This window comes from Culicoides brevitarsis, chromosome 1, assembly GCF_036172545.1.
Source record: "Culicoides brevitarsis isolate CSIRO-B50_1 chromosome 1, AGI_CSIRO_Cbre_v1, whole genome shotgun sequence".
NCBI classification, from domain to species: domain Eukaryota; kingdom Metazoa; phylum Arthropoda; class Insecta; order Diptera; family Ceratopogonidae; genus Culicoides; species Culicoides brevitarsis.
In genome coordinates, this window is record NC_087085.1 from 26,085,725 (window position 1) to 26,101,406 (window position 15,682).

At 32.2% G+C, this 15,682-nt stretch overlaps 2 protein-coding genes across 2 annotated transcripts in view; one reads left to right on the top strand and one right to left on the bottom strand.

Moving 5' to 3' along the window:
• LOC134838004 (uncharacterized) overlaps nt 1-15,682 on the bottom strand; it is a 42,110-nt gene that overhangs the window by 25,105 nt on the left and 1,323 nt on the right. The window lies entirely within an intron of this gene.
• On the top strand, nt 10,534-13,565 carry LOC134827317 (mucin-5AC-like). The gene is given in 3 exon segments (XM_063839915.1): nt 10,534-10,639; nt 10,765-12,279; nt 12,282-13,565. Coding segments are annotated over 3 exon segments (2,730 nt in total). The 5' UTR covers nt 10,534-10,600; the 3' UTR covers nt 13,458-13,565.

Genomic DNA, 15,682 nt, shown 5'->3' on the forward strand with positions numbered 1-15,682 from the left:
TGTTTATCACATAAAATCGCCCGAGAATGAATTTGAATTAACATTCATTGAATATTTGGTATAATTAAGTAGAGCAGCTGGCAGTTGACACACGAAAAAATTTTATCTTTTTTTTTCTTCGATGATTTTTTCTTGAACAAAACGATGAAAAATGTAATAATAAAATGATAAACGTTTTTCCGCATACGCACACGATAACTATGCGCGAAGAAATACATAGACAAGAGATAGCCAGCCACAAAACGTTAACCCAAAAATTCGCAAACAAACAGCGAGCGAGCAAACAAGCAAGCAGACCATATCCCTCCGAAAAGATTAAAGCTTGAAATTGCTTTTCCTTTTTTTTCTTGTTAGTTACGTTAAATAACGGTGCTGCGTGTTGCCTTTTGGATCGTATAATCTCTCGCTTGCTTCTCACATACCCAAGTAGATGTTAGGGGTCCTTAATTTTTGATTTTTAAGCTATAAAAAAGTTTTGGCAAAAAACAGCATAACTTCACGAATTGGACTTTTTTTTAGCAAAATGGTTAAAACGATTTTTGAGGTCCGTATATACGAAAGGGACCCCTTGAGTTGTCCCTCGTATACAATTTTTCTGAATAAAAAGCCGCAAATGATTTCTTTCATATGGTTACAAATCAACTCAAATTTTTATTGAATTGGAACTTTATAAAATCAATTGCAGCTATTTATTAAGAAAAACTGTATACGGGAAATGATTCAAGGGGTCCATTTCGGACCTCAAAAATTATTTTTCCCGTTTTAGAAGTTTAGGAAAAATATGCAGTTTTTCGTCAAAACTACTTACTTTTAGCTAAATTATCCTACAAGGCAAGTGGGACGATAAAGTATTTTTTAAGACCCTGGGGTCTTGAAAATTAGACCCTATAAGTTTTTGTAGTAGATTTTTTCAAATTTAATTTTTTTATAAAATTTTAATTTCAAAACATAGAAGACTTTTATTTCAGACCCCAGGGTCTTAAAAAAAAATTACATCGTTGCACTAGGACCCAATAACAAGAGGATCTTAGAAAATATAAAAAATGTAAGGACCCCTAAGACGTAGATATGAACGAAAATATGATTCAATATTTCTATGGAAGTGTAGAATGTGGTAAAATCACGTATTCTAGACAAAGGTTCTCTTCCTTACTGCATGTAGTCATAAACATAAATGTTATCATCATCATCATCATAATGTGTTATGTGTGTGTGTGTGTTTGCGAGTTACAGCCAAACAGACACACAAAAATAAACCATAGAAGGTTCCGTGAAACGGAGGCTTGGCGCATATTGTGTCGAAAATTAAAAACGGAGATTTCCTTTGTTTCAAACGTGCACAACGTGGATGAGCCATTTAAAAATGCTGTGATTGCCTTCTTCTGTGCTTCCTTTTGTCTTTAGTGTTATGATGTTGTCTCTTGTTACAACAAAAAAAAATCATTTTTCATGGAAATTAAAAACAACAACAACAATAGCAAGGTTAACCTAGATTGATATCTTGTGGCGCAAATAATAATCATTAAAGAAAATGAGCAAAAAAAATCCTTTAAATACCTTAACAAGCACTTGAAGGATATTGATATCAAAGAAATTTTAATTGCTCTCCAAACGAGAAACACCTTTCATTGTCTCTGGATTTTCACACCGCCACAAACGCGTGTTGTCTGAGAACAAAAAACTTAATTATGCAACTTTTTCTCGCTTGTCATTTGATTGTACCTCTACATCTCTTGCTTGTTTGTTATCAACCATGCCACCACCCTTTTCCGTGATGCTGTTCGCATGTCGATATAATAATTATCTATGTCGAAATCCATCTCGCATCTGACGATTAGATCTCGTGTTTCGTGTTTCGGACATGTTTTGCTCGAACAATATATGCAAAACAACTCGTGGTTTCTTGTTAAGCTGGTTTTTTTGCGTGTATCACGAGTGAGTGATCGAATGATGACGAAGCGAAGAACGAATTCTCATCACAGTAAAATAGAAACAAAAAATCAATAAAAAAAATGATGATATGGACAATTAAATTTGGTCACTTCTTGATTTTTTTTTTCGCTATATTAAGTCATAAATATTCAAAAAAAAATCTTAATTGTCAAACAAAAAACCTAACAAGCGGATTATAGATTCTAAGCGTGTGAGATTATGAAGCGAATGACCTCGGACACTCCTTTTGAATTCCATCAAAGTGAATTTAACGAGCGCAAAATGTTTGTTTGCAATTATTTTTTTTAATAATTTATTTATTTTAAAATACTTTTAAAGTCATAATAATGCCATTATTGGGTGGTCTTCAATGACGATGGTCCTGTTACACATATTTTTCCTTTATTATTTCAATAATTATTTGTATTTATTCATACCAGAAATACCACATGATTCTTGCATTTCATATTTTTTTAACAAAAATTACAGAAAAAAAATAAATTTGTTTAACGCACACATCACACATGTGTCGTTTTTACCCTTTAGCGATGGTTATAAAAAATCATAAATGCTGTATTTATTTAAACATGCATGTAAACAAAAGTTGCAGGCACCAATTCACGATAATGAGAATAATAGCGAAAAATAATGAGATTTTTTAAAAAATATTTTATGTAAAATTCTGTTACTTTTTAATTAAAAAATGCATGAAAAATATTTCAAAACTTTTTATCGCATTACGATGTTCCATAAAAATTTTCATCAGATTGTAATGATGATGTGCCTTGATTAAGTTACAACAATTTTTACATGTTTTCAATGAAAAAAATTTTTAATTTATTACATGGCAACGAAGTGAAAGGCCGTGTGACACGCTCCAAGCATCGAACATCATCAATCATTATCAACTTTGTCATTTATAAGATCAATTTATATAACAAACAAAAGGCTTACATTTTCTTCGTCGGTCAATTTTTTGAGTTAAATTTCGAGACACAGAACAGACGATGTGGCATCAAAAGTTTTTAAATTTTATAAATTATTCTTGTTATAAACAATTTTTAGACAGATAGAAAACGTGTTTTGCGTCACTCAACTAGCGACACTTCTTGACTAGTAGTTTATATAAATTAACGATGATGATGATTTTTTGTTTGTTTCGTAAATATAATGAAGAGCGGCATGCAAAAAATTTAAAATAAAATATATTTACAAATTTTATAACAACTGTGAATTAATGATACTGTGTCGTGAGTCTTTTGTACAAAAAGTAAACTGATAGAAAAATTTTAATTTTTTAAGAAAACTTTTAGAATCTTTTAGTTTTTACCAGTTTTTCATTTAATTTTTATTTTTTTTAATTATATTTAATTTATTTAAAAAAATATTTTATTTTCATTTAATTATTTTTATTGATTTTTTTAAAATATTCTCAAAACATTTTTTTTTTAATTTTAGCATAAAAGTTGATTTTTTTAACATAAAAACTCAGTAACCCACCGACTTCATTAATTTTTGTAAACACATTTTAATGTAAATACTAGAGAAATTAGGTCAAAATTTAATAGAACAAACAAAACTCAACAAGGATTAAACGAAAAAAAAACTTCCTTTCTACCTTGCGTTAATAAATTAATGTAAAAAAAGAAAATTCCTAGCATTTACATTGCACGATTACACGGTAATTATGATAAAAAAGAGTTTCATATTTAACTTTTTATGTGCTCTTTGTGTATCGTTCTGTATTTTGTAAAAGAGCGAAAAATTTATTTATTTAAAAATATAAATTGTGTATAAATGTAATTATATTCAAATAAATTTAATTTTAAAGCATGCAATATTATTGCAATGTAGTAAGCGTGGCAGCCGTGTTGTGCCTAATTACTTGAAATTCTTTCAAACTATTTTTCATACTTGCGCGCGCCAGTGAGATTAAAAACTTATTTTTCATTTCTTTATTTAAAACGAGGATTTTTTTGTTTCTTTCTTTGTACATTCAAAAGCGAGTCACTGTCGAAGAGATAAAACTTTGTTCTGTAATAAATTTTAAATAAATTAGGGAAATGCTGCTCAAGAATTTTATTTAATTCTGAAATTCGTAATGAAGTTAAATACTATAAAAGTTTCCTGCTTTCTGCATCAAAGTAGCAACTTTATGGAATTATTTGTAATATAAGACACAACAACAGACGTCACTTTTTTCCTAGCATAATTTAGCATTTAACATAAATTTTTACACCATAATAAAAGTAATTCACAGCTTTAGCGCCAATTGCCAGAACAACAGATGATTGTTGAATGCCACCATCAAGATATCCGCTGTATCCTGTATCGTTGGGCTAGAAGAGACAAAAGTTGTTCTTGCTGTAAAGTTTTTATAACAAAAAAGCGTATGAAATGATGGATAATTACTATTATGAGTCGCACTTGGATGTAATTAATGCGACATCCACGACTGTTGTACGTAAGTTGGTACTCGTAATCCTTAGCGCCATTAAAATCGTAATCGTCCCATGGCGTGATAGATAACTTGTCGCCCGCTTCCCGCTTACCATCGAACCACCGAAAAACATATGGCTCACTTTTTTGCTCCGCACGTCTATTCGTATCGCTGACGTTCATCAGCTTCAAAAAATACGCGGCATCACTGTTGAAATTCCCACTTTTTTCTTCGATAAATGCCTCATCATGCTGATGGTCGTCCGCAATAACGGCATCTTTGAATAACAATAACGATATAATTATGCCACAAATCATCTTCACCGTTTGGTAGCTTTGCTTGTAACCGGAAGAACCGCAAACCATTAATTAAACACTTTTAATGACAAACTTTGGGCTTTATATAATAACAACAACAACAATAATAATGGGCGACGAATAACGAGCAACTGATAAGGAGCAGTGATGTGACCCATATTTTATGGCTCGACACCACCAGGAAGAAAGTACATTAATCACGAGAAGATCAAATCTAATCTTATTAACGATGTGAATTTTTTTTCTTTGCAGCATCGTGCCTTAGGGACTGAAAAGGAGTGAATTTCAGTAGTTTGGCGCAGCATTACTTATTGATGTTCTAGAGGCAGACCTCAAAATTTAAAACTTGAATTTTAAATTTTTTTGTTAATTTCTTATTCAACTGAATTTTTTTAAATTTTTTCTAGAGTTTCTATTTACATCTGAACTGATATTAATTTTTTTTTTTGTTTAGGGGGGGAGTCATCTAAAAACGTGTTTAACGATCAACTAACGGCGAAAGAAAATTAATCATAGGAATCTGGGTTCAACAGTTTTTTCTCAAAATATCAAATTTAATTTCATTATTCCTTCAACCATCAAGTAGAAACAATGTAAATGGAAAATAGTCCCAATTGCCCTTTGCAGGTATAACAATTTCCGATTCCAAATAAAAAGCCTAGTTCTCATCACAGAGACCCCAACATTTCCACGGATTTTGATTTAAGGGGGGCCAACAAATTTTATCCAGTGCCATTAATGGATGAGAAATAAAGAATCTAAACGAGATCAGATCGATCTCATAAATCATCCCGATTGAGGCGTTTTTCAAAATAGGTGATTAAATCTTGCCCCTTTTCAATCCGTAGAGTGTCACATAATTCACATCCCTGTTCAGGTCCCAAGAAAATATCGCGCAGAGAAAACACGAAAAACAGCGTTAATTAAAATTTTAAGCACACACCATTAGATACCATAATGCGCTGGTACTACTAATGTACTCGACTGACAAGTGAGGTGCTCGTGATAAATTTCCTCGAAGAAAAGGTAAAAACTAATCAATTTGGGTCACATGGCAGCACATACAGCGTGATAAAGACACAGTAGGTATTTTTTATCAACGCAAAAGTGCGAAAATTTCACAACTAAAAACTTGTCCAAAAGAATACAGACTCATTGTTTCGTGTGCCGTTACCGTAAAATTATATAAAATAAATCATTAGCACGCATGCTGTTGAATATAGGTGCTATTTTAGTAATTAGATAGTCATTAAAAACAATTAACGACGAATATTCGCACGTCCACGTTCGCTAATGCCTATCAATCTTAATGTAATTTAATAGACGTGAGTTGATTGAAGGTGAATCTTGTCGCCGCCGCGCGATGTTTCATTTAAAATTTATAGCCATTCGCTAATTTCTGTTGATACATTCGGTAAACATTGGAAGAAATATCTCTTGTTCAAGCGCTAATCAGATTGTGACTTAAAATGGTCCGAATCGCCCTTTTGGACAAAATTTCTGTCGAAACAAACGTTAGTTAGTTACCAACAAGATAATGATCAGTCTCGTAATGAGAAACAAAACCAGTATAAATTCAACACAGATGGGTATCAGTAACGAACGTACACATTAAAATAAATTAGGGAATGTTTAAATGAGTAAATACAAACAATAAATAATCGGTTGTTCGGTGCTCCCCTCCAACATACGGGATAAAGTTTAAAATTTTATGTATATATTTGTAAAGGATTCCGTTTAACACGAGAGAACGATGGATTTTGGAAAGACAAACAATGTGCACAAAGTGAGAAGCAGCGGGAGTTGCAAAGGCATGTATTTACACGAAGATTAACGGATAATAAATTGAGGAAGCGGTCATTATTGCAATAACTTTTTTGAAGCATCGTATTGTATCGAAAATGAATTTGTATATTTATTTGAACAAATAAACGTTTTTATTGTGGACACCTGGCGAGAATGACACAAGTTCTATGGTAAAAGTTTAACAGATTGATCAACACCCAACAATAATGACCGAAGCCAGACATTATTCAAAAGAGTGTCATGCTGTTTATTTAATAATGGGATACCCATTGTTGCTACTGCTGATAAATACAAAGTTTTTGAGAAGTTTTGTTATCAAATTCTCAATAAATAAAATTTTTTTTCCAGTAATTCTTTTCGAATTAAGACACAAAAAAAATTGTGTAATATGTGTTATTATTTTTTGAATGATTTTAAACAATTTTTTGCTATTTTTTTATTTTCATATGTAATTAAGTCGTTTTTTTATTTCTTAAAATTCGATAATTGTCAAAAAATTCAAAAAAAATGTCAATTTTTTGATAATTTTTTTTTTTTATTTTTCAAATCATTAGATTTTTTTTTAAAGAGATAAAAGATTATAAATTTAAAAAATTAATGATGCGATTGAAGAAATGATGTTTAAAAGTTTCTATTGAAATCCATGAGGATAAAAAAAGTATAAATTTATATCTCGAGAATGTCTACGACCTGTTAAAAACTTCGACCATTAATAAACGTAAATTTAGTTGCAATAAATGTCCATAACATATAAGACACCAATAAAATGCATTCAAGTTCAGAATTACTATTACATGTGTCACCCCACATGAGGTCTAGCACTGTCTTTTATGAACATTTCCTCTCTATTCTTCTACTTCTACTTTTTTTTTAGTCTGTTTATTTAACACAATTCTATCATTTACAATTTTAAGCATTCTAAGATAACAAACACATCAAAAACACACCTTTTTTTGACCAAATACAGATCAAAACGATCGATTAATTTAGATATTTGACTAAAAATATTCGAAACGACTAGATGATGACCGATAAACTCTTCTTCATAAACACTCGTCAAGTGTGAAATGATGAGATACAGACAAAAATGCCATTAATAGCTTTTCAAAAGTTTTAAGTGCAGCACTTCTCGTATTTCTTATTCGTATAATGACACACTCAAGCCCTTAATTTTGAAGTTGAAAGTAAACTATCTGTTCGAAAATCGATTATGGGTCACATAAAAATATGAATAAATTTGTTTTATTTCACCTTACGAGATTTATTTGCTTTAAACATTGTCAAGGTCACGATTCTTCAGTTCATCGAAACACGTTCCGGACACACTTTTCGTGTTGTGGTCATCATCATTCAAAGAAACGAAAAGTAATAATCATCAAGTTCGAACAATCAGTTCAAATTACCATAAATATCCAAATATAGAGCAAAAAACAACATATGTGGGCAAAGGTTATGACAGGAATCTGGATGAAAGATAAAGAAGATGTAAATAAAGTTTATGACCCTCAGGCGCCTTTGTAATGGCCATATTTTGTCTATACAATTTTTTTGGGTTCCGTTAAAGGATATCTCCTATCTTGTTATAATAACAAATGAGTTGTCTGCTTCCTAGAAATTTGCTGGGATTTCTTTCTCTTTTGCAGTTTGTGGTTAACCAATTTTCTGTTTTTATGAGTCTGGGAGTTAGTCAATAAAACTTGAAATCTGTGGAAAATTCCTATTTAATGAAAAATAGATTTGTTTAAAAAAGGAAAGAAAAACTTTCATTACTTTATCTTTTGCATAGAGACTCCAATTACTCGACAGTTTTCACTACCCGGTTTTCGAATCCAAAAAAAGCGAGTACCCGGGTACCCGAATCCGAATATCTCAGAAAAAAACGACTTGGTTACATTACCACAAGCCTGTATGAAATTGTTTATTTAAAAATTTTTTTGAAATTTTGAGGTTTCTCAGTAAAAAATTGAGATTGAAATCAATAATAAGCAATGAGAGAAAAATTATTTTTTTTTACTTAAATCTTTAAAAGCGAAATTTCTCAAACAATGAGAAAACCATTAAAGTTTTGGTTGAGATGATTTCCCAAAACCCTGTCACGATATCAAAAATGTGAAAAATAAGACTTAAAGAATTGTAAAATTTTAAAAAAAGCTTTGAAAAATTACATTATTTTACATATTTATAAACTTATTAAAAAATAAAAGAAAAATTTCTCAAAAGTTTAACTTTTAAGCGCTGATAATTTTTACAAAAAAAAAAACGTATTGCATCAATTTTGCACGAAAACTTTTGTTGAAATTTTGAAAAACCAAAAATTTTGCATGCAAAAGGTAATTTTTTAAAGTATTTTTCACAATTTTTCTAATTTTTTTCTAAAAAATTACTCGACTCGAGTAATTTGAGTAATACCCGGTTTTCGAGTCTTAACAAAAACCGGGTACCCGGGTTTCGAGTACCCGATTCTGGATTCTCTACTTTTGCAGCAACGGAAATACGAGCTTGTAAAATAAAATAATAAACAGAAATGTGTGTTGCAAAAAAAAATCTAATAAACTTGGTAATGTGAAAACAATACTGTATTGTTTACTCGAACATGTGTTACTGTCTCGCAATATCGGAGAGTATATAAAATAAACAGAGAAAAATTCAGAACATCTGAAAACTTCTTAATGAAGTTTTATTCAAAGCCATAAGCGCATTTTAAAGGAATTTTATTTCACATAAAATTCTATCTTGACTTTTTTTCAAGAAAATACGAAAAAAAAATCTAAACAAAATTTTCAAATCAAAATAAAACGATATTACAATCCTAATCCTCATAAAACAATAAAAGACAAAACAAGTCAATTGTTACAAAAATATTTGAAAATAAGCAATTTCGCAACAATTTCATTAGATACTTGTTCCACTCATTGAATATGATCAAAAAAACATTAGACGTTGACGAGAAAAATCGCATAAACGAAATTTCACAAGCAATCGCAGACAAATCTCTTCAAATGGCCTATCGACATTTCGCTTTTTTTATTGTTAACGACATCGCCCACAAAAAAAAGGAAATTTCTTTTGTTTATAAAATGTTATTCCATCACTTGCTTTATTTTTCGATCGTCTTCTCTTCCCATCGCACTACATCCATAATATTTTGAAACAACAGACGTAATGATGCTAATTATATTAGATAAGACATCATAAAAATGAGCGAAATAGAATAGAGAAAAAAGTAGTTCAAACACATGACGTGCCAAAGATAGATTGCTACCAGAAGGAATTAATGAGAGTTATTTTTACAGATGAGTCTAAAATTCTTTTATATGCATTTTTGTCGGAAATTCCGGAACACGGACGCCCCCAATGTGTTTATCAATCAGCATTCCACGGGTTTTTAAACAAATTTTTTTCATGAATGAACTGCGAAAGTGAGCGTCGAGAATGAAATTAATGAAATGTGAAAAAAATTTCGTGTGTGCGATACGAATTAACATCTGGTTAGGAATTCGTGCGAACGCGTTTGATTTATGCGCGGTTTTTTGGTGTTTTGATGGAAATACTTGTTTTAATGTCAATAGAACGTTTTTTCAAGCGGAAACATGCGTGCAAAAAAATTAAATGACTTTAATTGATATATCAATGAAAAAAATATCATGAACTTGCCAATGACTCATCATCATTTTTATTCGGAAGCCAAAACAAACAAGAGATCAAAATATTCCACACATTCCTAAGATGAAATTTTTTATGTAGAGCAATGACTCACATTCCGCAGTCACACGTAATTTAACGCTTATCATGCTTTGACAACTAGCCAGAATTTTATCAGACTTTAGCCCTTAATCTCACGACAAACATTTCGTTTTCATTCAAAAATTGGGCTTATAACCCTCGAGATTTTTTTGCGGCTGAGCAAATTGAAGAAAACAAAAACAATTCTCACAAATTTACTTACGCAAATTAAGTAATAAAGATAAGAAAGTTCCATAAACATCTCTGATCTTTATAAATATGGAAGATTTTGGTAGTTTTGAAGCAGTAACAATTTTAACGACGAACAATTCATATCGAACTTTTTTAAAACGAAATTTTAATTTATTTAAAAAATATCATTATGGAAATATTTAGTATTTTAGGTTTTCTAGTCTTAACGGTAATGACACGTAGAATTCTTAATACCCCAATTTTCAATGAAAGTACCTCTTGTAACTAAATAATCATCTGTGCGAAAAACAAAGTGAACTGGATAATAATTTTGGACTTTTTTCTTTCTTATAGATTGGACAAGAAGCCGAAAGTGCTCCTTTGGAATCTAAATTTCTCTGTGGCACCCAAGATTATCACTGTATCAATCAGAGTACATATTGGCTATGTATCGAAGATTTGGATGGCAACTTTTACGTAGATGATCCCAGTGATATGAGAAAGTGTCCAGGAAAAACAATTTGCGAAAATGGATATCCGATTGAGTGTAGTGCAACATTGACGACAACTTCAACTTTGATTCCAAGTACGGAAGAAATGAGTTCGACTACTAGAGGATTTGAAGTAGTAACTCAGGAAGTTACTTCAACGACAACTAGCGACCCTGTAGACATGACATCTTCAAGCGTCATAACGGAAGAAACAACTGAAAATGAGAGTTCAACGAGACCATCAAAGCCAACAACAGAGAGTTCTACGAGTTACGTACCGGATACATCTACCTCAGTAGTTAATAGTGAACAAACGACAATTGAAACACCAAGTGAATCTACCTCGAACGGTTCAGAAAGTGAGACCCCTCAAGAAACGGTGACTGAAGAATCTACTAGTGAAAGTACATCAGAAAAAACAACTGAAGGTTCAGAAAATCCTTCAGAACCGACAACTGAGGGCTCTGAAAGTGGAAATCCTTCAGAAACGACAACTGAGGGATCTGAAAGTGGAAATCCTTCAGAAACAACAACTGAAGGATCAGGAAGCCCTTCAGAAACGACAACTGAAGGATCAGGAAGCCCTTCAGAAACGACAACTGAAGGATCAGGAAGCCCTTCAGAAACGACAACTGAGGGATCTGAAAGTGGAAATCCTTCAGAAACAACAACTGAAGGATCAGGAAGCCCTTCAGAAACAACAACTGAGGGCTCTGAAAGTGAAAATCCTTCAGAAACGACAACTGAAGCATCAGGAAGCCCTTCAGAAACAACAACTGAAGGATCAGGAAGCCCTTCAGAAACGACAACTGAAAAAGTGGAAATCCTTCAGAAACAACAACTGAAGGATCAGGAAGCCCTTCAGAAACGACAACTGAAGGATCAGGAAGCCCTTCAGAAACGACAACTCAAGGATCGGGAAGTGAAAATCCTTCAGAAACGACAACTGAAGCATCAGGAAGCCCTTCAGAAACAACAACTGAAGGATCAGGAAGCCCTTCAGAAACGACAACTGAGGGCTCTGAAAGTGGAAATCCTTCAGAAACAACAACTGAAGGATCAGGAAGCCCTTCAGAAACGACAACTGAAGGATCAGGAAGCCCTTCAGAAACAACAACTGAGGGCTCTGAAAGTGGAAATCCTTCAGAAACAACAACTGAAGGATCAGGAAGCCCTTCAGAAACAACAACTGAAGGATCAGGAAGCCCTTCAGAAGCAACAACTGAAAGCTCAGAAAATCCATCAGAAACGACAACTGAGGAATCTGAAAGTGGAAATCCTTCAGAAACGACAACTGAAGGATCAGGAAGCCCTTCAGAAACGACAACTCAAGGATCAGGAGGCTCTTCAGAAACAACAACTCAAGGATCGGAAAGTGAAAACCCTTCAGAAACGACAACTGAAGCATCAGGAAGCCCTTCAGAAACAACAACTGAGGGATCGGAAAGTGGAAACCCTTCAGAAACGACAACCGAAGAATCAGGAAGCTTTTCAGAAACGACAACTGAAGCATCAGGAGGCTCTTCAGAAACGACAACTGAAGGATCGGGAAGTGAGAATCCTGCAGAAACGACAACTGAAGCTTCAGGAAGCCCTTCAGAAACAACAACTAAAGGCTCAACAAACCCTTCAGAAACGACAACTGAGGGATCAGGAAGTGAAAGTTCTTCCGAAACGACAACTAATGGATTAACGAGTGCAAATCCAGAGTCATCAACGAGTGAAAGTTCTCACGAATCCACCACAGCAAGTTCAGGAAGCGAGAATCCTTCTCAGTCAACAACTGAAATCTCAGAAAATCCTTTAGAAACGACAACGAAAGAAACTACTCCAGAAATGACTACGGCAACATCCGAAAGCTCTGTAACTTCTACAACAGAATATCCTCAGTCGACATCAACTCAAAGCACAGGAAGTGAAACATCAGAAAGCACATCTACATCCGAAAGTTCTACAAGCGAAGCTCCTACAACAACAACAAGTGTCTCGTCGACCACAAGTGAGACAACGAAAACCCCTAGCACAACTGAAGAACCAACTGTTCCAAGTAAATCCACTGAAGTCTTACCACCGCAAACATCTGAAAACCCTCAAACATCAACGGAAACTTCGACAAACCGTCCAATTACTTCAACAACTGAAACTTCCTCAACAGCTACTTCTCCATCCACAACGTTTTCTTCGATAGTAACATCAACGACTACCCAAAGTACGACAACAACTTCTACGACTACGACATCCACCACTCCTAAGCCATCAACTGCTCATGATGACAGCTCCGAAAGCAATGAAAGCACGTCAGTTGAATGCAAAAAATTCGAGTGTAAAGAACAGGGATTGTTTGCTGATTGCTCTGATTGCAGAAAGTACTACAAGTGTAAGCATAAAAACAATCGGAAATGGCAACAACAACACAAAAAATGTAGACGAGGATATTTGTTTGATGAAGCAGAACATAAGTGTGTAAGAGCGCACCAAGCCAAATGTTTGTACAAGCCGAAAGACTCGAAGGAAAAACATTCAAGAGAACGTAATTCCGAATCAAATGAAAGCTAATCATCGTCTTTTGTTATAAAACTCAAATGATCCTTTTGTGAAAAATGGTTATTCAATAAATGATGAATTCGATGACCTCTAAACTTTACAATCAATCCGTTATCAAAACGAACATCTGCTTGCACATTACGAGAATGCTCGTTATTCTCTATTTATTACTACAAATATTTACTTTTTGTCATTTTTTTATAACTGTCGCTCGTTTATCATCATCATGCCTTCATCTTCTTTCTTATTTTTGCTCAACTACTTATCTTACATCACTTGAACGACATCATGAATGAGCGGAGGATGCCAAATAAGATAAAATTCAATGTTCAAAAAAATGACAAATTTTTCTCCATACTTGTTCTTACTATGTGTGAAGAAGATATTCCAAGCAAAACGAATGAGATTCCTACAACAATGATGTCATAAAAAGGCGAATGTAATGTGTTGCCTGAATAATAAAATTAGATATTGTGTCTGACGATGCAAAAATAATGTCTAGAAAAAAAAACGAGAAAACTTGGAGAAAAAAGTGTTAAAAATAAATTATTTATAGTTGCATCTCCCTCGCATGACAAAAAATACTTTTTTTTACTGCAGTTATCTTCTTACTGAACTTTATTAACTTTTTTTTTTGTTCAGTCGCTGTCATCTTTCGTTGAATCATGTCTAGGTCATGTCTCTCTGCTTCAAAAGTAATTTCGAATGAACGGAAGAACGGTCTTTTAACTGAGTTTAGGAAAGTTTTTTTTTCCATAAAAAAAATTGAAGCGTCAACATAATTTTTCCTACTAACAACTTTATGTCGAAACTTTTTAATCTGGTTTTACACGTTTTTGAACGATTTTTTTTCTTTCTCACAACCACTTCACGTGATGGCTTACCTATAATAACTCAATATTATCATAACACACACAAAAATTCTTTGCTGGCAGCACATATTTCAGATTGACAAACATTTATCAAATTCACCCAGAGAGAAATGAAATACAAATTTATTCTCCGACACTAAATTTATTAACAACGTTTGTTTATTCATTCACACAAACACACACACACCAAAGCACTTTTATGGTATTATCTTTGCATTTTGATCAAAAAATGATTTAATCTACAAAATATAAAATTAAAATGACATTTCCCACATAGTATATGCGACACGATAGTTTTACATTTAATACCACATATTTATGTGCATCTCCCTGAAATTTATTTGTTATTTTCTACTAATAATTATAATTATTGTTTTTGTGTTTAGAGGACCCTCATCTAATGTTATTCAATTTTGACTGGCATGATCAACTGTAATTAACGTTAAAATGGTCTTTTCGTCAAAAAGTTATTTTTTTGTTATTTTTCTGACAAAATATTTCATTGACAAGCTCGTTATAAAATTTTGTCTGCTGTCCATTCAGAAGCGGTGAGAGTCTCCTTCAAAATATTTTAATTACAATTTTATTATAACTAGATTATTATTTCATTTTATTATCGAACAAAAACGCAAAACCAAAACTAATAAAATAATAATTTTATGCTTTATTATTTTAGCTATACATAATTTTGATACACGAATTTAGTGCAGTTTAGCATAAATTTTGATATTTTAACATAAATCACCAGACATTTAATTTAAGTTTTTTGACATAAAATGTATTCGGGTACGAGTTAGTGAGAAAACTTTTGATTTCAAACATAAATATTTTCATAACATGAATCATAAAGCACACAAACAACACAAAAAATTAAATGAAAACATGTGTTTTCCATAAAAAGACAAAATTATTTGAATTCACTCTCTTTTATTTTGTGATGATAAAAGTCTCAACGGGATACTTGGAAATTATTATGACTTCATTATTATATTGTTCGTTGCAACGACAAAAATTTATATATTTACTCCCACAATAAATGAGAGATTTTTTAATGTAAACTTTTACATAATTTTTTAAAAAAATATTTCTTAAAGTTTTGTTCCCCTTTAATTATCATGTCATCTTTACATGACGTTCTATATTTTACGAAAATTTATAAATAAATATAGCACCAAAAAAGTGTATTTCACAGAAAAACAGGTAAGAAACGCGAATCATTGCTGTAAATTGAATTAGAACCGCATATGATTATGGTAATGTGTATGAACAAAAAATTTATGTTGAATAAAAATTTGGTTTTCCGTTGTTAAAAATATAAATAAATATAAATTCATACAAAAATTGCTCCCTTTTTTAGGTTATTTT